The sequence below is a fragment of the Halichoerus grypus genome, chromosome 15 (genome assembly GCF_964656455.1).
Source record: "Halichoerus grypus chromosome 15, mHalGry1.hap1.1, whole genome shotgun sequence".
Classification (NCBI taxonomy): domain Eukaryota; kingdom Metazoa; phylum Chordata; class Mammalia; order Carnivora; family Phocidae; genus Halichoerus; species Halichoerus grypus.
In genome coordinates this window covers 6,318,813-6,342,456 of record NC_135726.1, presented here as the reverse complement: position 1 = coordinate 6,342,456, position 23,644 = coordinate 6,318,813, and the positions used below count along the sequence as shown (strand labels likewise).

Here is a 23,644-nt window from a genome sequence, read left to right as displayed (position 1 = left end):
TCGTCTGGGAGCTTTAGAAACTGTTGCCAGTACTTTGCCCCATCCCAGACTAACTAAACAACACTGTCTGTGCATGGGGCCTGGGTACTGACATTTTTGTAGAGTGTCCCAGAGATTCTAGTGGGACTCAGGATTGAGAAGCTCTGTCTCCTAGGCAGTAAGCTCCATAAATGTGGGGAGATGTCTCTCTTTTATGGTGGTGTTTCTAGGACCTAACACAGTGATCTCTGAATGAATGATGCATGTGCAAATGAATAAATGTGTAGAGACAGGAAGACATGTCGAATCTTAAAAGTGGCATTTGGGGAAAGCCAGCAGCGTACCACCTTTTTTTATGGTCATGGATACCAACTATTGGATAGTCTCTTCCTATTTTCTTTCTTTGTGAGAAGGTGGGCATGAAGTAGGGATTTAAAAAAAAAAACAAAAAAAAAACGACTCTCCAAACCTCTGCAAAGACACCCTTAGAGGAAAAGGTACTGAGAAGTCTTGGCTGAGGCCCCTAGTACTGCCAACAGGGAGTTTTCCCACCCTAATCTGGATATTTAAGTTACCTCTTTCTAATGGCTTCTGGTCATGGCCAAGGATTTCTGAAATTCTGATCACATCATCTCCAACAGCATCAGTTTCAGGGATGTCAGTATCGAGAGTCATGTCTATTGTTTCTTAACTGGTATAATCTCAACAGATGTAGTGTGAAATTTTGGACAATTATGATGTCATCTTCTGCCGCACCTGAGAAAGTATATCCCCAACTTGGTAGCAATCTGAGGGCGGTTTGAGCTGAGTTGACCTGGCTTTTTTTTTTTTTTTTTTTGTCATGAGATGCAGAAAAGGAGATATGGAGACAGTTTTCAACATCTTAGGATGGAAGGCAAGGGTACTGAATGGAGGTGAGGATTGGGAGAGAAGGCATTGGTGTTGGGTAACTGCAAGGAGGGGGATGCCAGTTAGGAGAACAAGTAATTCCAGAAGGTGAAGCAACTGGGGATGGACTGGGGGTGGCAGCAGGTAAAGTTCAGGAGAGGCATCAGGACTGGACTGTAGTCTGGGAATACAACCTCTTGTTCAAACCCAGCAGAGTTACTTTGATTGGTTGCTTATTTTGCAGCCATGCTAGGAGCTGTTCCCTCCTGCACCACTGAGAACAAATCATGGCATTTTCCTTTCTGGACGAGCAGCTGTCAGAAGTTGTGCTGTTGCACGGATGATGAAGGGAGCTGACACCAGTGATGGGGACCCTTCTCTAGCAGATAGCTCTCATCATTGGTGTCCCCACTTTGTGCATCCCCCCCCACCACCCTGCCCAAGGTGCTCAAGGAGACAATGACTCATAGCAGTTAAAGAACATAGCTTTAGAAAGAGCAAATCTGGGTTCAAAAGACAATTCTGGGGGCGCCTGGGTGACTCAGTTGGTCGGGTGTCTGCCTTTGGCTCAGGTCATGATCCCAGAGTGCTGGGATCGAGCCCCATGTTGGATTCCCTGCTCAGAGGGGAGTCTGCTTCTCCCTCTCCCCTCCACTTGTGCTCTCTCTCTCGCTCTCGTTCAATCTCTCTCTCAAATAAATAAATAAAATTTAAAAAGAAAGAAAGAAAGACAATTCTGGCATATCCCAGCTGTGTAACCAAAATTTTTGGCATCTCAGTTGCCTACCTTAAGATAGGAATAACAATAGCGTTCATTCATAAAGGTTATGTTCCAGGAAAAATGCATTTACTTCCATTAAAAAATGGTCTTTCCCCAGGGCCTCACCACCCAACAGTTATTACCCTTTGAGAATTCAACGGGCCAAGGAGATGAGTGTTGAAGGTACAATTGTCAAGTATTTGCTCTTCTTGGACTTGAAGCTGAGCCTTAAATGGCCCTCAGGGAAGTCTTAAGTGCACTAGAGTCTTATTTTATTTATCTACCATTTTATCATACCCTGATCTATTTTATAGAGAACAGGCAGCGTCAACATGAGAGTGGCAATCTGATGGATTGCTTAAGTCTGAAACAAAGGAAAAGAAACTCCTTTCCTCCCTAGTTTTCTGCAGGTTTCAAGATAAACAGCTCTGAACCCAGACAACCTTTGTAAGTGGGACAAAGGATATCAGGGGTCTTGGGATCAAAAGGCTACAGGGGTGGGGGTGGTATCATTAGTGAGGAATGCCTGCAGTGGCCCTGTGCCCACCATGGAGCCCTGCTCTGAGAGTCTGGCCCATGGAAGAGAGCAGCCATCGGGATCCTCAGCTTCAACTCATGGGCTCCTTGTTGGAAGGCAAGACTGGAGTTGGCCCATCTTCTGGGTAATCAAGAGAAACCACTGACCTGGATTCCCAGGTGAAATCACCTGATTCTAAGTATGAGTGTAGATTTCTACAAAATACCCTGTGCAAACAAAACGCATATTCAGACCATGTCTCCTTATCAACACATAGCAGGTTTTCAGTTTCTGTTTGTGCCTTCCACTAGGAGAAGTAACATTCCACTCTGAGAAAACATCCCAGATGTTTATATCCTGAACCCTGCCTAGGTTCCAACCTAACTCTGCCATGTCTCCGGTGAATGACTTAACCCTTTTGTGTCTCAGTTTCCTGCTCTGTAATTGGCGACAGAGAAAGGACCTCCCTTTCAGAGTGGTGGGGAGGATGTAACGAGTTAGTATGGGGAAGGCTGGCTGGAACTTGGTAGACACGGAAGGCCCCAGCCTTGACTTTGGGTTTCCAGAGTACACAAGGGTTATCCTATCTCAACAGGGAGCGGCTCCCCAGCCATATACTTTTCCAAGGCCCTCTGACACCTGCACAGGCCCACGCCCTTAATAAACCAGGGCTAAGACAGCTGGATCTTTAACACTGTAAATCACAGAGGATGTCCAGGTTAGAGTCACACTACTGATAACAGCCACTTACAGCATGGTGGGTCTTATGTAAGACATCCTCTGTGTGTTACCTCCCAACATCAGCGTGGGAGAGAGGTACTGTCAAACCCCACTTCCATGGAAGCTCCACACAACTCCATGGAACATTCCCCAAAGCTCATACCTGGAAGAGGCAGATTCAGGCAGCCTGGGTCTTAACTGAGATGTTTAATTGATTCTCACTAGACACAAATTCCCCATCTACCAATTTGTGCGTGTAAAGGCCTGAAAATCAGGAAGGATGACAGTTTTATTTAAAAAAAAAAAATCTCTAAAATAATTACTTGGAACAGACACTGCTAAGCACATCACAAATATTAACTGATAGAGGTACCATTATTAAGCCCATTTTATAGATGAGGAAACGGAGTTCACAGAGAGGCTAAATAAACTGACCAGGGTTGCACAGGTAGGGATGGTGGGACCCAGGCTTACCCCCAGGCTTCTATGCTACGCTTCCTAAGGACAAGCAGATGGCCTCCTATGAACTTTGGCTTTATTAATGCACCATTAAATAAAAACAAATACAGATTTAGTAAGGAGAAACTTTATTTGAAAGGGTTATTGTGGGGGGACAGGATTGTTGCAGTATGGGGAACATTCTGACCATACGTCTGCAAGTATCCCAAGAGTTAGGCGAAAAAAGAACGTTGCTTTCATGGGAGTAAACGTGTCCCCACAGAACCAGGTGAGGGGAATTGGGATGGACAGGAGTGACATGACCAGACAGAAGAGGAGAGAATGTTTCCCCCTGAGACCAGCCTGTTCTCAGGAGGGGCTGTGTGCTGGCTCAGGCTGAGGGTTGGCCAGGACCTGGGGAAAGGAGAGAATCTGTACCAAGGTTTAGCTAACAAGTATTTTGTTTCAATGATTCATTGGCAGTTGGCAGTTTGGCTAATCATTTATGAAGCTTTGAATGGAAGTTTGGAGGGCTTGGGTCTGGCCTTACCATTGGTAAACGAGGGGGACATCTATGAGTCTTATCTAAGTCACATGGGGAAGGTGACTTGTTTGCATTAAGTTGTTTCCGAAAACACAAAGAGTAGGGGCATTTCTGTTTGCTGTTTTCCAGGATCACAGGGCCTGGCAGAGATCAACGTGTTATCACTCAGTTTGCATCCAGTACAGACACACCTCCTTTTAGGGCACTTTGCTTTAGTGTGCTTTGCAGATAATGTGATTTTTACCAATTGAAGGTTTGTGGCAATCCTGCATCGAGCAAGTCTATTGACGCCATTTTTCCAACAGCATCTGCTCATTTCATGTCTGTATGTCCCATTTTGGTAATTCTCACAATATTTCAAACTTTTTCATTACTATTTTATTTGTATGGTGATCTGTGATCAGTGATCTTTGATGTTACTGTTGTAATTGTTTTGGGGTGCCATGAGGTGTGCTCATAAAAGATGGCGAACTTAATTGATAAAGGGTGTGTGTGTCTTGCCTCCTCCATTAAATGTCTGTTCCCAGATCTCTCCCCCTATCCTTGGGCTTCCCTGTTCCCTGAGACTCAGCAGCATCAAAATTAGACCAGTTAGTAATCCTACAATGGCCTCAAAGTGTTCAAGTGAAAGGCAGAGTCCCCCATCTCTCCCTCTAAGTCAAAAGCTTGAAGTGATTAAGCTCGGTGAGAAAGGCATGCTGAAAGCCGAGATAGGCTGGAGCCAGGCCTCTTGTGCCAGTTAGCCAAGTTGTGAATGGAAAGGGAAAGTTCTTGAAGGAAATTAAAAGTGCTACTCCAGTGAACACGCAAATGTTAAGAAAGTAAAACAGCCTTATTACTGATATGGAGAAAGTTTCAGTGATCTGGATAGAAGATCAAACCAGCCACAACATTCCCTTAAGCCAAAGCCTAATCCAGAGCAAAGTCCTAACTCTCTTCAATTCTGTGAAGGCTGAGAGGTGGGGAAGCTGCAGTAGAAAAGTCTGAAGCTAGCAGGGGTTGGTTCAGGAGGTGTAAGGAAAGAAGCTGTCTTTACAACTAAAAGTGCATGGCAAAGCAGCAAGTGCTGATGTAGAAGCTGCAGCAAGTTCTTCAGAGATCGAGCTGAGACCAGGAAGGCAGCTACACTGACCAACAGATTTTCGCTCAACAGAAGGACTGTCATAGCTAGGGAGGAGAAGTCAATGCCTGGCTTCAAAGCTGCAAAGAACAGGCTGACTCTCTTATTAGGGGCTAATGCAGCTGGTGACTTGAAGTTGAAGCCAGTGCTCATTTACCATTCTGAAAGTCCTTGAGCCCTTCAGAATTATACTACATCTGCCCTGTCTGTGATCTATAAACGGGACAAAAAAGCATGGATGATAGCACATCCATTTACAACACGGTTTACTGAATACTTTAAGCCCACTGTTGAGACTTACTGCTCAGGAAAAAAAAGTTCCTTTCAAAATATGACTGCTCATTGACAGTGCACCTGGTCACCCAAGAGCTCTGATGGAGATGGACAATGACATTAATGTTGTTTTCATGCCTGCTAACACAACATCCATTCTGCAGCCCATGGATCAAGAAATAATTTTGACTTTCATGTCTTATTATTTAAGAAACACATTTTGTAAGGCTAAAGATGCCATATGTAGTGATTCCTCTGATGGATCTGGGCAAAGTCAATTGAAAACCTTCCAGAAAGGATTCACCATTCTAGATGCCATTCAGAACATTCATGTTTCATGGGAAGAGGTCAAAATATTAACGGGAGTTTGGAAGAAGTTGATTACAACCCTTATGCATGACTTTGAGGGGTTCAAGACTTCAGGGGAGAAAGTCACTGCAGATGTGGTGGAAAGAGCAAAAGAACCAGAATCAGAAGTGGAGCCTGAAGATGGAACCGCATTGCTGTAATCTCATGATAAAACTCTCAGTGGGTGAGGAGTTGCTTCTCATGGATGAGCGAAGAAAGTGGTTTCTTGTGAAAGTGGTTTCTACTCTCGGTGAAGATGTTTTGAAGATTGTTGAAACGACAACCGAGGATTTAAAATAGTACATAAACTGAGTTGATAAAGCAGCAGCAGGGTTGGAGAGGATTGACTCCAATTTTGAAAGAAGTTCTACTGTGGGTAAAAGGCTATTAAATAACATCACGTGAAACAGAGAAGTTGTTCGCAAAAGGAAGAGTCAATTGATGCGGCAAGCTTTATTGTTATCTTATTTTAAGAAATTGCCACAGCAACCACCATCTTGCTCGGTCAGCAGCCAACAGCTTCGAGGCAAGACCTTCCACCAGCAAAAAGATTATGACTTGCTGAAAGCCCAGATGATGGTTATCATTCTTTATCAATAAAGTATTTTTTAAATGGATTAATTTATTTTAAGTGGGCTCCACACCCAGCGTGGGGATTGAACTCACAACCCTGAGATCAAGGATCGCATGCTCTACTGACTGAACCAGCCAGGCGCCCCCGTTAAGTTATGTTTGAATTAAGGCATGTACATTGGTTTTTTTTTTTTTTAGACACAATGCTTTTGTACATTTAATAGACTACAGTATAATATAAACATAACTTTTCTATGCACTGGGAAGTCAAAATATTCATTTGACTTGCTTTATTGTGGTGGCCTAGGACTACCAGCAGTATCTCTGAGGTTTGCCCCTATCTACTATCTGCCAGGATCTTCCTAGGAACTTTCTCCAGAGAGAGTTAAGGCCTAGGTTCACGAAGCTGGTCAAAGGCACTACCTTCAAAAATATCTTCCAGATTGTTCTCTGCTCAGAGAACATGGGGTCAGGATCAATGTGTCTCCTTCTTCTCTCACTTAGCATAAAGTTTTCAAGATTCACCACTGCTGTAGTGTGTATCACAACTTTACTCCCTCCTATGTCTGAATAATATTTTACTGTATGGATACACCACATTTTTTTATCCAATCATCAATTGATAGACATTAGGATGGACAACAGATTCTCACCTTCCTCTGTACATACCCTGGCTGACTTCGCTGCATGGAACCGAGGGCCACAGCCTTCATCTCTGCACAGCAGAATGATTCTCTGTGCAGAGAGGGAACGTGCTGGCACCTGATAGGACACAAACCTGTCAGGGGAACTGGAAGCTTTAAAATTCATGGCCCCAATATGTCCAGCTGTGCCAACAGGAAGCAGAAACACAGGGTGTGGTGCTTTACAAGTGGGAGGGGCCCTCCATGAGCACCTGGCCTCACCCAGTAGAGCATGTATAACCCAGCTCTAGATCCACTCTTCACTCCAATCTGGTTCTAAGTTAGTTATTTTTAGGTTAATCATACCCTTCCTTGCTGGGCCACAAGAGGACCATTCTGGAGCTGGCTTCCCCATACCTCCCCTCTCTACTTACACAGATAAAGGAGAAGGTGGCTGGTCCAGGATGATGAAGAGGCCTGGACTTGGGTTTAGACATGGACATACAAGGAGGAAGGGGATGGAGCAAAAGTTAAATGCAATCAGCATTATTTATAGTGGCCAAAACATGGAAGTAACCCAAGTGTCCATTGATAAATGGATGGAAAAAGAAGATGTGGTACACACACACACACACTCACACACACACACCACATGTACATGCTGGAATATTCTGCAGCCATAAAAAAGAGTGAGAGCTTGCCATTTGCAACAACATGGATGGACCTAGAGGGTATTCTGCAAAGTGAAATGAGTCAGACAGAGAAAGACAAATACCATATGAGTTTACTTATATGTGGAATTTACCAAAAAAAACCACAAACAAACAAATAAACAAAAAACCAGAAACAGATCCAGAGAACAAAGTGGCAGCTGGGGGCTGGGCAAAATGGGGGAAAGGGAGTGGGAGGTAGAGGCTTCCAGTTATGCAATGAATACGTCACAGGGATGAAAGGGACAGCATAGGGAATGCAGTCGGTGGTATTGTGAGAGCGCTGTGTGGGGACAGATGGTGGCTACACTTGCGGAGAACACAGCAAAATGTATAGAGCTGTGGAATCACTATGTTGTACGCCTGAAACCAAGGTAACATTGTGTCAACTCTAACTTTTAAAAAGTTAAATGCAATCGGGGCGCCTGGGTGGCTCAGTCGGTTAAGTGGCTGCCTTCAGCTCAGGTCATGATCCTGGGGTCCTGGGATCGAGCCCCACGTCCGGCTCCCTGCTCAGCGGAGAGCCTGCTTCTCCCTCTCCCTCTGCCTGCCACTCTGCCTACTTGTGCTCTCTATCTCTCTGTCAAATAAATAAATAAAATCTTTAAAAAAAAAAAAAAAAGGTTAAATGCAATCAATTATGGCAACTCGATGCCTTCATTCCATAATAGGGGTGCCTGAGGAGCAGGAGTGCCCACTCTTAAGTGCAGGTGGGTATGAGCCACCATCTTTCATAACCTAGAAGGAACTGGGAAGCCTCTTGTTGTTGACTTCTGTCCACTCTGAAGCAGGACCCAACATTTTGTTAGATTTCTAAAACCCCAAACCAACTGCAAAATATTAATTTGCAATGAGTGACTCACTGAAGATTTTATGGAGTGATGGAGGTTACATCAAATATGACACAATGGAGATTAATAGAAAAATCTCCAGTAGATGTCTTAGTTCTCCCTCCTCAGTTCTTTAACCACCAACCACTCCTAGACCATCCCTTCATCAGCAATTCTCCTCCTACTTAGGCCCCCATTCCAAATTCTACCTTGCTTTTCTTCTTTTTATACAGAGAAATGTGTCTGTTTCAGCTTCTCTGCCCATTTTCCCACTTAGCAGATAAAGAAAGGTCCTCAAGTCCCACTCTCTCCAGAAAACACGGAGAATCATACATAGTATGCAGTTTTCTTTATTAAGTAATTTCTCCTGCCACTTGGGTTTGAACCCACTCTGTATTGCCTTAACCCTTTGCAGGTGGCGATTCCGGATTTGGCCATGCTCTGTCTAAATATCTGGATGAGCTTGGCTTCACGGTATTTGTGGGAGTTCTGGATGAAACAGGATCAGGAGCAGAGGAATTGCGAAGAACCTGCTCCAAGCGCCTCTCTGTGCTCCAGATGGACATCACCGACCCACAGCAGATAAAAGACGCCCACAGAAAAGTGGTGGAAAAGTTGCAGAACAGAGGTACTGTCTTCATCTGTCCATGTCCTCAATTGCCCCCCACCTCCTCACAAATGACCAACACTGGTTACTACTGCCCTCTAGTTCATTCTGGCTGCTGACCACACCTTGAGGACACCTGTACCAGGCACCTGTCACCTGTTCAACCGCCCCCCCGACATGGGCCTCTGGCAGACACAAAGATGGTATGAGTAAGTCAGGAATGGCCCATCCTCACAGAACTTGAAGAATTATTTAACCCATTCGTCCAACATTGGCTTGATTGCTCTTCCATTACTTACCTTCATGCCCGCACCCCCCATTGCTTTCCTCCTACTAATATTAACATGGATCAGATTAAAAAAAAAAAAGTTTAACAATCACTTTCTTCCTTTAGCCACAGCCCTTTTTCTTCCCTTTCCTTTGTGGTCCAGCTCTTTGGAACCCTACTGCCCTGTTTTTACTTCTTCACCTTCAATCCCGCGTTGGCTAACTGGTCTGGCCGAGCTAATAAATATCATCCTGAACACCAAGCTCTTTACCTGTCAGCAATATTTCAATGTGTTCATTACCTTCCCTTGTCTTAACTTCGGGGTCTCCAGCCCCCGCCCCGCACTGCCTCCCTAGTTCTCTGATCATTTTTCTGCTTCTCCTGCATGAACCCCTTCCTCCATTCCTCCCATAGATGTGAATTTTTCCAAGGGCTCCATCCCCAAGCTTCCCACTCCACATTATCTGGGCTAAGCTGTTCTCTGTCTGTGCTAGGGACTCTCAACCCAGCTGCACATTAGAATCACCCGGGGAATGTCTGAAAATACCCGTGCTTGGGCCCAAGATGGCCTACATAACTTGGAGGACCCCGCTGAAAATTATGTGGGGCCCCTTGTTTAAAAAAATGATTAAGACTTGAAGATGATGCTAACAGAGAATTAAAACAAGCATGAGACCTTTCAGAAGCACAGGACCCTGTGTGGCTACACAGGCAGCACACCCATGATGCCCACCCAGCCTGGGCACCTCCTCCAAACAATTAAATCAGTGTCTACATGGAAGGACTCAGCTGATCCTGCAAGAAGGGGGCTGCTACTGTTGCTCTCCTTTTGCTAGGAATGTCAGCTGTAAAGAAGATCCTATTTGGGGGCCCAGGTCTCAGTATATTTGAGAGCTCCTTAGGTGATGCCAGTCTTCTGCCAGAGTTGAGAAACAGTGAGATGTATGCCAGTCACTTCCAGATCTATATTACCAACTTAGCCCTCTTCTCAACATCTGGACTTCTATGTATATAAAATTGTCTGCCAGCCATCCCACCTCAGTTTGTCAAAACCTGACCTCATTATCTTTTCCCCTGTTGCTGGTCTGCAAATGAGCTTAACCCTGCTATGACCCTGGTACTGCCATCTAGTCTGTCATCCAAGCCAGCAGCCTGGCGGTCACTGAGACCTGCAGCTTACCCTCAGTCCCTGAATCCTATTGGTCCCGAGTCCTTCAGTTCTAGCTCCTAGATCTTTATCATCCCAGTCCCTTTCTGTCATCACCAGGCTGCTATGGCTTAGTGCAGGCCCTCACCTTCCACCTGGGCCCCTCAATAGCTTTCCTTTCCCATTACTTTCCAAATGGACAGCAATCTTTACAATGTGCACTTTACAATGTCACCCATCTCCCAGAAACCCTTGGACATACAGAGCCTCCATGTCTTGTGTTCCTCCCATGAGCCAGCCTGTGGTAGATGTTTTGCTTTGTCTCATTGAATGGTTCAGTGGTTCTCTATCCACCACCAAATAAAATCTAAACATCTTCACAAGGATTTGAGGGCTTTCAGGATAATAGCCCTGGACAAACCCTTAATTTGCAATACCTGATGGTCTACTCAGTAAATTCTGATTGGTTTCCAAAATAGAATGTGCTAAATGTTCCACATCTTTGCACATTCAGCTTCCTCTTACCCAAATTTCACTCTTGCCTCTATTCCTTTTTTTTTTTTTAAGATTTTATTTTTATTTTATTTGAGAGAGAGAATGAGATAGAGAGAGAGAGCATGAGAGGGGGGAGGGTCAGAGGGAGAAGCAGACTCCCTGCTGAGCAGGGAGCCTGACACGGGACTCGATCCTGGGACTGCAGGATCATGACCTGAGCCGAAGGCAGTCGCTTAACCAACTGAGCCACCCAGGTGCCCACTATTCCCTTTTTCTAAGACTCTTGACTTTGTCCAACTGCAGATTCTACTCCCACAGGAGACCTGGCTCAAACATAACATCTCTTGCATGACCTTCCTCGTGATCCAGGTTACATTATTCACTTCCTCTTCCGGACACTCACTTGTTATGTCCTGCACACACTTGTATTACTGCATTATTATAAATATCTGTCCATCTCCCACTCCTCACCGCTAGGTTCCTTAAGAACCAGATCCATGTTTCCATAAGGATTCTTTCAGATGCCAGTGGCATGGCCCTATTCGAAATTGCTAATGTACAAAGGAATGTATATGCTTAATTGAAAAGACCTGTTGGCTTCAGGCATGTCTGGATCCTTAAGCAATGTCATCAGGGTTCAGTCTCTGTTTCTTTTCTTTTCTTTTTTTTTTTTAAGATTTTATTTATTTGAGAGAGAGAGAGAGAGAGAGACAGAGAGTGCGCGCTCAAGAGAGAGCACAAGCTGGGGGGAAGGGCAAAGAGGGAAGGAAAAGCAGGCTTCCCGCTGAGCAGGGAGCCTGATTAGATTCTGGGCTCCATCCCAGGATGCTGGGATCATGACCTGAGCCGAAGGCAGACGCTTAACGACTGAGCCACCCAGGCGTCCCTAATTAATATTATTTTTAAACTTAGTAAGTCCCCACAGGTATAATGAGCTTATTGGCCAGCCTAAAATTCTTTTTTTAAAAAATATTTTATTTCTTTATTTGACAGAGAGAGACACAGCGAGAGAGGGAACACAAGCAGGGGGAGTGGGAGAGGAAGAAGCAGGCTTCCCGCTGAGCAGGGAGCCCGATGTGGGGCTCGATCCCAGGACCCTGGGACCATGACCTGAGCCAAGGCAGACGCTTAACGACTGAGCCACCCAGGCGCCCCGGCCAGCTTAAAATTCTATGGCAGGGGTTGGCAAACTATGGCCCTGGTTTATTATTTTTTTTAACATTTTATTTTGAAAGAATTGTAGATTCACAGGAAGTTGCAAATAAATGTACAGAGAATTCCTGTGCATGCTTTGCCAAGTCTCCCTCAATGTTAACATGTTGCATAACTATGGTACAATATCAAAACCAGGAAACGGGCGTTGGTATAATCCACGGAGCTTATTTAGATTTTGCCAGCTATATATACAAGTGTGTGTGTGTGTGTGTGTGTGTGTGTGTGGCTTTGTGCAAAAACTCCACAATCAAAACACAGAACTGTTCCATCACTACCAAGCTCTCTCATGCTACATTTTTATTTTTATTTATTATTATTATTATTTTTGAGAGAGAGAGCGCCAGCAGGTGGTGGGGACTGGGGAGGAGGGGCAGAGGGAGAAGGAGAGAGAGAGTCCTAAGCAGGCTCCACACCCTGGGAAGCCTGATGCGGGACTTGATCTCATGACCCTGAGATCTCCACCTGAGCTGAAATGAAGAGTCAGATGCTCAACCAACTGAGCCACCCAGTTAAAACAATCAGAAGAAGAATATTATTTTGGCAAGTGACATTTAAATGGAATTCAAATGTCCATGTCCATAAATCAAGTTTTATTGGAGCCCTGCTCCCATTTTCATTCATCTACAGATGAGGTCTACAGCTGCTCTTACGCTAAAATGGCAGAGCTGAAACAGTAGCGCGTCAACTAAAACAGTCACTATCTGGCCTTTCCTAGAAAACGTTTGCTCACCCCCATTCTAGTGCAACCTCAAGCTGCTGCCTGAATGTTGCCTGTCAAAGGTGTGCATCAGGCTGAGTGCATTAAAACCATCACCTGGAGGGGCTAGCACAAGCAGCCTCTGCACCCATCAGCATCCTCCTAATAGCTGTTGAGCTCTTACTACGAGCCGGGCATTCTCTCACTTAATGCCCCCAGTCATTACTGTGCGCAAAGGTCAGACCCCCAGCGCAGGGGCGTGAGAAATGTCATTTATTTTCTACAACTCAACTCTGTTTCTATCTTGAGCTGTCTTTCTGCCGTGTGTCAAGAACCATTTCAGTTTGAGCTTCACCTCATTTCCCCAGGGTAGCATCTAAATTCCTGGGGATGAGACATTTCATCTTCGATCATCAGTGCTTCATGTTGGCTCCCTCGGAGATGTCCAGTGCTCTGTCCAGTCCTTGTGCAATCTGGCTGCCACCTACCTCCTCGATGCCAGCAAGGGCTGGACCTCCTGCCATTGTGTCTCTGTTAGCGCTGAGGCTCATTCGGCTTCGGTACCCACTGCAGGCTCTTGCGCGGGAGCGGGCATGTCCTGTCACAGATGCTGAGCTCAACAACAATTTCTGATCGCCATTCTGATCCAACAGGTCTGAAGTGGGGTTCTAGAATTTGTATTTTTTTTTTTTTATTTTGAGAGAGAGAGAGTGCACATGTGCAAGGGGAGGGGGAGGGGCAGATGGAGAGGGAGAGAGAATCTTTTTTCTTTCTTGTAAAGATTTTATTTATTTATTTGACAGAGACACAGCGAGAGAGGGAACACAAGCAGGGGGAGTGGGGGAGGGAGAAGCAGGCTTCCCAAGGAGCAGGGAGCCCGACGCAGGGCTCGATCCCAGGACCCTGGGAATCACGACCTGACCCGAAGGCAGACGCCTAACGACTGAGCCACCCAGGCACCCTGGGAGAGAGTGAATCTTAAGCAGGCTTCACACCCAGCACAGAGCCCAAAGCGGGGCTCCATCTCATGGTCCCGAGCTCATGACCTGAGCCGAAACCAAGAGTCGGATGCTTCACAGACTGAGCTGTCCCGATGCCCCTGGAATTTGCATTTCTAAGTTCCCATTTGATGCTGCTGGTCCTGGACCTCATCTTGAGGATCATTATTCTAAACCACGCTGAGGCTCAGGGAACTCAGAGAATCTGCTTCAGGTCTGCCTAACTAAACATACCCCAGATTCTGTCACCTCTGTTGGGTAAAGAGGACCCAGGTCACTCACCTCTGCTACAGATCCTGCCCCGTGTAAAAGATCTGGAGTTCTTGTATTACCTCTTCCCTGCTTCTTAGGGCCATGGTTCCCAAGCTTATTTGTACATTGGAATCACCTGGGGAATTTTTAAATTCCATGTCAAGGTCCCTTCTCTCCCCTACCCCAGAATTTCTGATCTAATTGGCTTGGATGTGGCTGGGCATTGGGGGGGTGGGGGTGGGGCGTTAAAAAGCCCCCCAGGTGATTCTAACATGCAGTTAAGGTTGAAAACCACTACTTGTGGATGTGGTCCAGACCTGCAGCCTCAACATCACCTGGGAACCTGGTAGAAATGTAGATTCTCAGGTCCCATCCCAGACACCCTAAATGAGATTCTCTGGAGGTGGGACCCAGCAATCTGTTTGAACAAGCCTTCCTGGTGATTCTGATGCAATCAACAGGATTAGGCTGGTTGGGGAAGGGACTAGGGCTCAGGGACTCTGCAGTCTTCTTAGTTCTTGGCACCTCCCTAGTTTTCCTGTTTCCCTGAATTAGGGGATCTCTTCTAGCCTAGGGGTAAGGCTCATATATCATCCTGCCTGGTCCTCAAGATATTAGACTGTCTCTACACAGTCCTTTGAGGGAGAAACATGGTATAGGCTTTTATTACTCTCCCCCTTGCTGTGTCCTCTGTCCCCAGATACTGCAAATATCTAGCTATATCTAGGGAAGTGCTTTAAGGAAGAGAAAATTCCTCCAAAAACCCACCGCTTACTATTTCAAATTTACTCTCCACACAACCCCCCAGAGTAGGTAGTTTTAGGTGTTCAAGGAGTTTAAGGTCCAAGGGTTTGAGTTGTCTGCCTAGATCCTAAATCTCAAAGGGGCCTTTTACACTCCAGAGCTTCAAGTGTTAAAAATCCTCCTGCTCTTCAGCATCACTGGACATCAAAGCCATTCCTTTCTGTCCTCAGGACTGTGGGCTGTGGTCAACAATGCTGGGATCATTGGCTTACCAGCCGACGGGGAGCTCATTCCCATGACTGAGTACAAAAAATGCATGGCTGTGAACTTCTTCGGGGCTGTGGAGGTCACGAAGGCATTTTTGCCTCTTCTTAGGAAATCCAAGGGCAGGCTGGTGAACATCAGCAGCATGGCAGGTGAGTTGGCCTTTTCCCTCAAGGTTGTGCGATGCGTGTTGTGCAAGACCTGGCTTGTTACATTCTTTGTGCGCCAAACGAGAAAGCAGGACAAGCTCCTGCAGGGCTGGGTCAAGATTAGTCAAATTCTATGTTTACCGTTGATCTTAATACAATAAAACCTTGTCTTTCAAATCCTTTCATGTATAAACTATTACCTCTCAACTCATCTATTCATTACCGGGGATTTAGGGTTTTATATATCTTCATAGCACATAAGCTTCCTGGATTTGGACAGGAAATCCCACACAGAGCTATTGGTAATCCGTTTTCAACCCTCTTTGAACTGGGCACACTCTGTTGTTCCCTGTGAGATGAGTAGGCAAGTGTCTCCACTGTTGGCACAGCCGGAGCTCACGTCTTGGTTGGCTGCCCACTGGAGCTTTCCCTAAGATCCTTCCCATCATTTTACAATCTCAAGGCAGTTGGGTCAGATGTGACATTTGATGACTCATCTTTTTCCATTTCAAAGAACAGAGAATCAGCAACTTGAGTCCAGGGTTTAACAACCTCCCTTCCATAAACAATGCTCATGTATGCCATAACACATCCTTTCTTCTGGGACAGGTTTTATTTTCCAACTGGGGTTCCTTAGATCCTGACTTGGCTTTGGGAATGTCCTTGGAGTTGTCTTTCAGGACACCGCATGGGTGAAGGGGAAGCCAAGGGGGCGGGGGCTTGGACTCTAGGATCCTGCTTTTGAATAGAGGAACACTGCTTGTCTCTGATCAGTTGGTTCCAAAGAATATTTTCTTTTTTTAATGAGGCATCCAGTAGTTATTTTATTTTGTTTCATTGTTTTTTGAGGGGATATTCTTTGTATTAACTAGGCAATTATCGTTGTCCATCATACTCCCTTTCCTGGCTTTCACTCAATTTCCTTGAACTTAGCTACTATGTGAGTGTGTGTTACTAAGTTGTTGGTTGGCCTGAGGAGGAGAGAAGCAAGGAAGGAAGGAAAAGAGGGAGGGAGGAGGAGAAAGAGAATGGGGAGAGAGAAGTCTTAAGGTGGTTAAGAGCAATGAGTATTGTGTATATATATATATATATATATATAAATATATATATATATATATTTTAAAGATTTTATTTATTTATTTGACAGAGAGAGACACAGCGAGAGAGGGAACACAAGCAAGGGGAGTGGGAGAGGGAGAAGCAGGCTTCCTGCAGAGCAGGGAGCCCGATGCGGGCTGGATCCCAGGACCCTGGGATCATGACCTGAGCCGAAGGCAGACACTTAACGACTGAGCCACCCAGGCGCCCCAATGAGTATTATATTTTAACTTGTATGAGGACCCTGAAGTATTTCCAATTTCTTGCTACCTGTGGAAGCAAACAAATCCTGGGAAAACACATTTGCAGTATTTCACCCTTATCTTTCTTCTGAACTCCACCTTCAAATTTTTACCTCTGTGGAAACCTCACCTTTCTCAGTGCCCTGGCACAGCCTGGTACTTCTGAAAAAGTCTCCCATGTTCCTTGCCTCACTCATTCAACAAATATTTACTGAAATAACTGATCATTACCTGCTTCTTGACACATTGACAAGAAAGTTTTTCTTTCTTTTTTTAAAGATTTTATTTATTTATTTGACAGAGAGAGAGAGAGGGAGCACAAGCAGGGGGGCTACAGGGCAGGGGGAAGGAGAGGCAGGTTCCCTGCTGAGCAGGGAGCCTCATGCAGGGCTTGATCCCAGGACCCCAGGATCCTGACCTGAGCCGAAGGCAGACAATTAACTGACTGAGCCACCCAGGCACCCCAGTTTTTCTCTTTTCTTTGTTCTCAACTTGGAGAAGCCCATTCAGAAGATTTTACTTTAGTTATCACCTAACATGCACACTACGTGCTATGGGCCTGGTGTCTGGCATATAGGAAGCTCAATGAAGAAATGAAGAAATGCAAGTGTGAGAATAAATGAAGCATGGATGAATGAATGAAGGAGTAAAGAATTTACAGTGCAGAGGACGCCCATTCATACATCTTCAACTTGGCTTCTACAGCTCTTTCCTTTTTTTAAAAAAGATTTTATCTATGTATTCAGAGAGGGAGAGAGAATGCGCTTGCATGCATGAGTGGGGGAGGGGCAGAGGAGAGGGAGAGAGAGAATCCCAAGCCGACTCCCCGCTGAGCACAAAGCCCCATGCAGGGCTCAATCCCACCAACCGAGATCATGACCTGAGCGGAAATCAAGAGTCCGACGCTCAACCAACTGAGCCACCCAGACGCCCCTTTAATGCAATTTTTAAAAATATTTATTTATTTATTTGAGAGAGAGAGAGAGCACGAGAATGTGAACAGGGGGAGGGGCAGAGGAAGAAGGAGAAAGAGAAAGAGAATCCCAAGCAGACTCCACACTGAGTGCAGAGCCTGATGCGGGGCTTGATTCCACAACCCAAGATCATGACCTGAGCCAAAAATCAGGAGTCTGACACTCAACTGACTGAGCCACTCAGGTGCCCTTCTAAAGCTTTTTCTAAGCCAAGACTCAGTACTCTCTTCTCATATATTTCCACTGGAGGGAAACTTGAGTGTTAAAATAAATCACATACCTTCACTCTTATTCTCACCGTGGATGTGCAAATTCTTTACATCCAGCCTTACTATTTCCATTCCATCATTTTACCATCATCACCAAGTCAACATGTCTGAAACCAAAGTTGTTATCAGCAAGTCAAAGCTTGCTCCCCTTCTTTCAGTTCTTCTCCTTGTCTGTTGAATTGCAGAGCTTTGAGCCTTCTTGGATTTGTTTCTCCCTCTGCCTTTCCCTCCTTTCTCCCACCCAGTCAGTCACCAAGATGTATGGAGTCTTCCTTTATCACATCCAGTTTTAAATCCTTATGTCCCAAAGAAACTCCAGAAATAAGTTCATTTGTCGGACTCCGAAGCCACCTAAGGTATTTTATAAAGTTGTTAAAGTAATAGCAAGAAATCAGAACAGATGGGAAGCATATGTACCTGATAGAGCAGGCGTTTGTAAAAAGATAGGAGCAAAACTCTTAAATGATGCTTATAGTTTCCTTCAGTGATGAGAAGCAGAGAAATTCAGCAGAAAACAAAATAAGGGAATCCCTACAACTTGGCTGACAAGAATTTTGCAAAACAATGGAAAAGATTTTGAGCAGGGCGATAAGGAGCTAGAATGTAACACGGGGGGATCAGGAAAGTCAAAGCATGGATAAAAGACAATAAATAACCAACCAATCCATAGAAATTAGCATCCACCTTAATGCCAACTTGATGCATCTCTTGGCAAAGTTAATGATATAATAGCAATTTTGGAAAACGTGCTTATCTGGGAATTCATCCCTGGTATTTTTCTCATTTTGAAGTAGGGGTCATGGAGAGAGACAGGCAATCAGTCACTAATAAGTGTTCTTTAAAGGAGCTCATGGTAGCCCTGACCCATCAGGTTGTCTTGAGCCTGGTGTACCCCTACCACCCTCTGCATGACAAGAATTTCAGTGGGGTAGATTTATCATGGAAGTTTGCTTCAGCCAGGAGGAGCTGAGCTGGAATCAATCATTCTGTTCCAGTTATCCATTGCTGCATAACAAATAATCCCCAAAAAAGTATCTCAGGCTGGTGTGAGTAGGTAGGTAACTGGTTTGGTAGACAGTATAGTGGTTCCTCAAATCCATGTACATCCTAATTCCTGGAACCTGGAATATGTGACCTTACCTGGCAAAAGGGGGCCTTGCCAGTATGATTGAGTTAAGGATCTAGAAATGGCAAGATTATCCTGCATTATCTAGATGGTTCCGATACAAGAGTCCTTATAAGAGGGAGGCAGGAGGGTCAGAGTCAAAGAGAGATTGGAAGATGGGGGAAGGGACCCAGAGCCAAGGAATGCAGGCACCTTACAGAAGCAGAAAAAATCAGGGGAACTGACTTTCCCTTGAAGACTCCAGAAGGATTGCAGCCCTGCTGACACCTTGATTTTAGCCCAGTGTAACCTCTGACCTTCCGAATTGTAAGATAATACATTTTTATTGTTTAAGCCCCTAAGTCTGTGGTAATTTGCCACAAAGTAATACCTCTGGGCCCATCCCAGTTTCTTTAAAGGTGGATGGAGGTACATCTACACCTCCTCCCTGCCTTCCCCACTAGTGGGGGTGGGGCGGTGGTGGGGGAGTGGGGGACTGTAGGGCTGGCCTTCCTTTCTAATACCTGGTACTGGCTATCCATATCAAAGCTCACTCTGCCCCCAGCCTTCTAGGCACTCCTGGAGGATATCTTTTGGGAGTTTGAACTCCCAGACAGACATCCTTCGTAGTAAGGCATCAATTCTTTTTTTTTTTTTTTCAATTTCAACTTTATTTGGCCAATGTGTTCAATTCCAATATTATAGTAGAAATGCCTGAAGAACTGTCAACATTTGATTCAACTTAAGCAACAAGGTGCCATCAATTCCTCCTGCAGTAATAAGTACATGCTTTACAATCCTAATTTGGCTCTTTCTCTATGTCAAACTTGAATTATTTCTGATGAATAACTTATCATATGTACCTAATTTCCTATTCCAAACATTTTACTTTCTCGAAATCTTGACACACTTATGCAACCCCGGGCTGCATGGACAGCTTTTTCTCCTCACCCTTCATATTGTATGGAATCAATACTTAGCACTTTATTGCATTCCCCCAAAAGCAAAGCCAATGTCAGATTGGCTCAGATCTTTAGCGTAGATTTTATTCAAGACGTTGTGCACCTGTCAGAATGGCTAAATTTAACAACACAAGAAACAACAAGTGTTGGTGAGGATGCGGAGAAAGGGGAACCCTCTCGTACTGTGGTGGAAATGCAAGCTGGTCCACCACTGTGGAAAACAGTTTGGAGGTTCCTCAAAACGTTAAAAATAGAGCTACTCTATGATCCTTCAATTGCACTACTAGCTATTTACCCAAAGGCTACAAAAATACAGATTCGAAGGAACACTTGCACCCCGATGTTTATAGCAGCATTATCAACAATAGCCAAACTATGGAAAGAGCCCAAATGTCCATTGACTGATGAATGGATAAAGAAGATGTGGTGTATATAGACAATGGAATATTACTCAGTCATCAAAAAATGAAATCCTGCCATCTGCCACGGTGTGGATGGAGTGAGTGTATAATGCTAAGTGAAATAAGTCAGTCAAAGACAAACACCATATGATTTCACTCTTATGTGGAATTTAAGAAACAAAACAGATGAATATATGGGACGGGGGGGAAAAAAAGGAGAGCCAGAAACAAGCCCTAAGAGATTCTTAACAACAAAGAACAAACTGAAGGTTGATGGAGGGAGGGGGAGGTGGGGATGGGCTGGATGGGTGATGGGTATTAAGGGGGGCACTTGTTGTGATGAGTGCTGGGCGTTGTATGTAAGTGATGAATCACTGAATTCTACTCGTGAAACCAAGATTGCACTGTATGTTAACTAAAATTTAAATTAAAAAAAGATTTTGTGCAAAGATTGAAGAAAGGGTTATATCCTATACCACAAAACTCATTTTATTTACTTATTTATTTATTTATTTATTTGGTGCAAAAAGGTGATTTTATTAAAGCACAGGGACAGGACCCATGGGCAGAAGGAGCTACTGCCCCACAAAACTCATTTTAATGAAAACCCTTTTAGATGCTTCTTTTCTCCTCCCCAAGATCTTCAGCTGCTAGACACCTCTCCTCTGGTTGAGTTTCTCCCTCCCCCTGCTGGTTCCGCAATCTTTCCTCGTTCATCTTTTTAAGGTTCATCCGTCTTATAAGCATGTATCCGAACTCCATTCCTTTTTAAAGCTGAGTAGTTTCCCACTGTATGGCAGGCCACATTTTGTTTATCCATTCATCAGTGGATGGACATTCACATTTTTGCTACTCGGAGTAACATGGCAATGAACATTCACGTGCAAGTGATTGTGTGCACACTGAAAATTCTATGTAAGAGTTAGCTATTACTATCACCTTCTGTGACCTTGAGTGTCAGGTTAAGCTCTTTGCACTTTGATTTTTTATCTTCTCAGATAGAGTTAATGAGGGTAATAACTGAACCTATCTCACAGGACAGTCGTCACCGTTAGAACTGATGTTAAAATACTCAGAACAGTGCCTGGCATGTAGTGGATATCTAATAAATATTAACAATTGTTACAAAGCATTCCTTATGCTTCAAGCATTTTTGGGGTACTATCAGATATATGATCCCAACAACCTTGCATAGTATTAGTATCCCCATTTTGCAGCTGTGAAAACCGAGGTCCAGAAGAGTTATGTGACTGGCCCTCCAGCTAGAGCTCGAATTTGAACTTTGGCTTCATGTTCTGACTCACCAAGTTACAGCCTCCCCTGCTGATTCAGCTGGTGCAGGTCTTACCACCATGTCAACCACAAGGCCAAGAACCTCAAGGAATCTTCCCAAAAGTATCACCTCCACCATCTTCCTCTTCCTACTAGCCCCACTGCTGAATGCTTGCTCCAGCCTCACCCCCATTCCCAGGTGGGGATGAGGTCAAAGAGCCTACATCTAACTCTACTCCTACCGCTGGGAAGTTCTAGGATTGGGGCAGGGAAGAAACATAGCTTCTTTAAACTCTTTTCTAGAAGATACACAGAGGGGTCAACCACATTATAAGTACACCCTTCCCTTGCACATCTCCCATCCCTGAAGAAAGGAACAAGAAACAGAAAGAGTGAGAGAGACACCATGTAGCTATGCAGGTAGAATCAGATTTCAGAAAGAAGAGGAAGCCAGCCACACAGCATGGAAACAAACTGCCTCCAGGTTTTGATATTGTCTTTATCACTGGCAACTGAGTGGCCCAGACCGAGGTCCTGAGCCTCTGGGTGCAAGTGTCCTCATAGGACGATGGGCATAAGAACTGCTGCTTCTCAGGGCCATGGTGATACCACATGCAATGACATGCACGTAAGCAGGAGCCTCACACCTGGCAGGTGGCAGACCTAAGGGGCCTCTCTGGGGGACAGGCTGGCTCTATGTGTGCCTGTGGCTTTCTATCCTGCACGTACTGGCACGGCCACCCCGGACTGTGACACTGAGTTACCTTCATCCTGCTGCTCCCTGTCACACACTAGTCCCTGGGCAGATAACTCCAAGTCAATATTTCCACCTCCCACCACACCTGCTCTGGGACAATCTTAACCCTATCAGTGTGTTTATCATCCCTCTCAGAAGTGGAATAGCTCTTTAACCCAAATCCCTGCAAGGCAGTTGGATAAATATTTAAACAAGTCTCGGAGGAATTGGGAGGTGGCTCTGATTGATTGTACAAAGGGCAGGAGAAAAATCTTTGAGAGGTCTAAAAGCCTTTTCTGGACAGTTTTCCTCTTAAATTGCAGAATAAACAGTTGCAAGCTGTGCTTGAACGGGAACGGTTGAAAACAAACATTATAAAACAACTCCAGCCTCAGGGATTTTGAGCCAGTTGTGGTTTGAATCCTGCTCTTCTATCACTAGCTGGGTGATCGCAGGCAGGTCACCCCACTTCTCTAAGAGTCCATTTTATCATCTGTCTGTGATAGGCTGATGCAGCCCCTGAGTCTAGGGCAGTGTTTCTCAACTTCAGTAGTATTGATATCTGGGGAGAGGCTAAGTCTTTCTATGTGGGGATGCCTGATGCATTCCAGGATGTTTAGCAGTGACTGTGTTCTCTACCCAGTAGATGCAAGTAGTGTTGCCACATGTCCCCTGGGGGGAGGTGTGTGTGTGTGTGTGCACGTGCACACGCGTGCGCATGCGCGTGCAAAACAGCCCCTAGTCGAGAACCTCTGGTCTTGGCTGGAGATTTAAACGCACTGTGGGTTCTGAGTGCTTAGAAAGTAATAGCTACTAGTGCATAGAAAGTACCCTAGTAAAAGGGACTTCTCTACTGAGAGACAGTAATAGGTGCCCACCCCACCGAGCTATTGAAAATGCATTAAAATTACTTTACACCAAAAGTAAGTGGCCCTAGAGATTCTTACAAGTCTATAAATTATAAGTATCCCATAGAATTCACAGTTCCAGCCTTAAGCAAGGTCCTACTTAGTCCAGGGAAGTTGACTGTGGGATCAATCCTAAACTTCTTGCCAACTGGCTGCCTTAAGGAAATCATCTGGCAAATCATTTAGCCAGTCCCTCAGAGGCTCATTGATGTGACAGAAGGCCAAAGCTGAGATTTGCTTCCCTAAAACTCTCATAAGATAACCAGGGCTAGTGTAGGGAGGGGAGGAGGTAGAACCAGATTGAGTGAACTCCTTGGCGCTGACTTGTATTAGATGCTTACACATGGCTAAAGTCATTTAACTCTAATGGGTGCAGGATGCAGATATTAATTCCTTTTCTAGATCAAGCACACTAGCCTGGGGTCATCCAGCCCGTGAGCAAGAGTCAGTGGTGGAAACTGGGTTTGCCTGTTTTACTCCAAGTTCTGTGTTCCTCTCGTTTTTCCAGACTGTCCAAT

General features: G+C 44.9%; 1 protein-coding gene across 2 annotated transcripts in view; it reads left to right on the top strand.

The window, feature by feature from the left end:
* The window catches only part of HSD17B2 (hydroxysteroid 17-beta dehydrogenase 2), a 74,090-nt gene that overhangs the window by 30,460 nt on the left and 19,986 nt on the right, over window positions 1-23,644 (top strand). Inside the window, exons 2-3 of one of the 2 annotated variants that reach the window (XM_036084950.2) lie at window positions 8,739-8,951; window positions 14,977-15,162. In XM_036084950.2, coding sequence (XP_035940843.1) covers window positions 8,739-8,951; window positions 14,977-15,162 — 399 coding nt within the window. The remainder of the gene's footprint in view (window positions 1-8,738; window positions 8,952-14,976; window positions 15,163-23,644) is intronic. The other variant, XM_078063736.1, reaches the window with a different exon arrangement.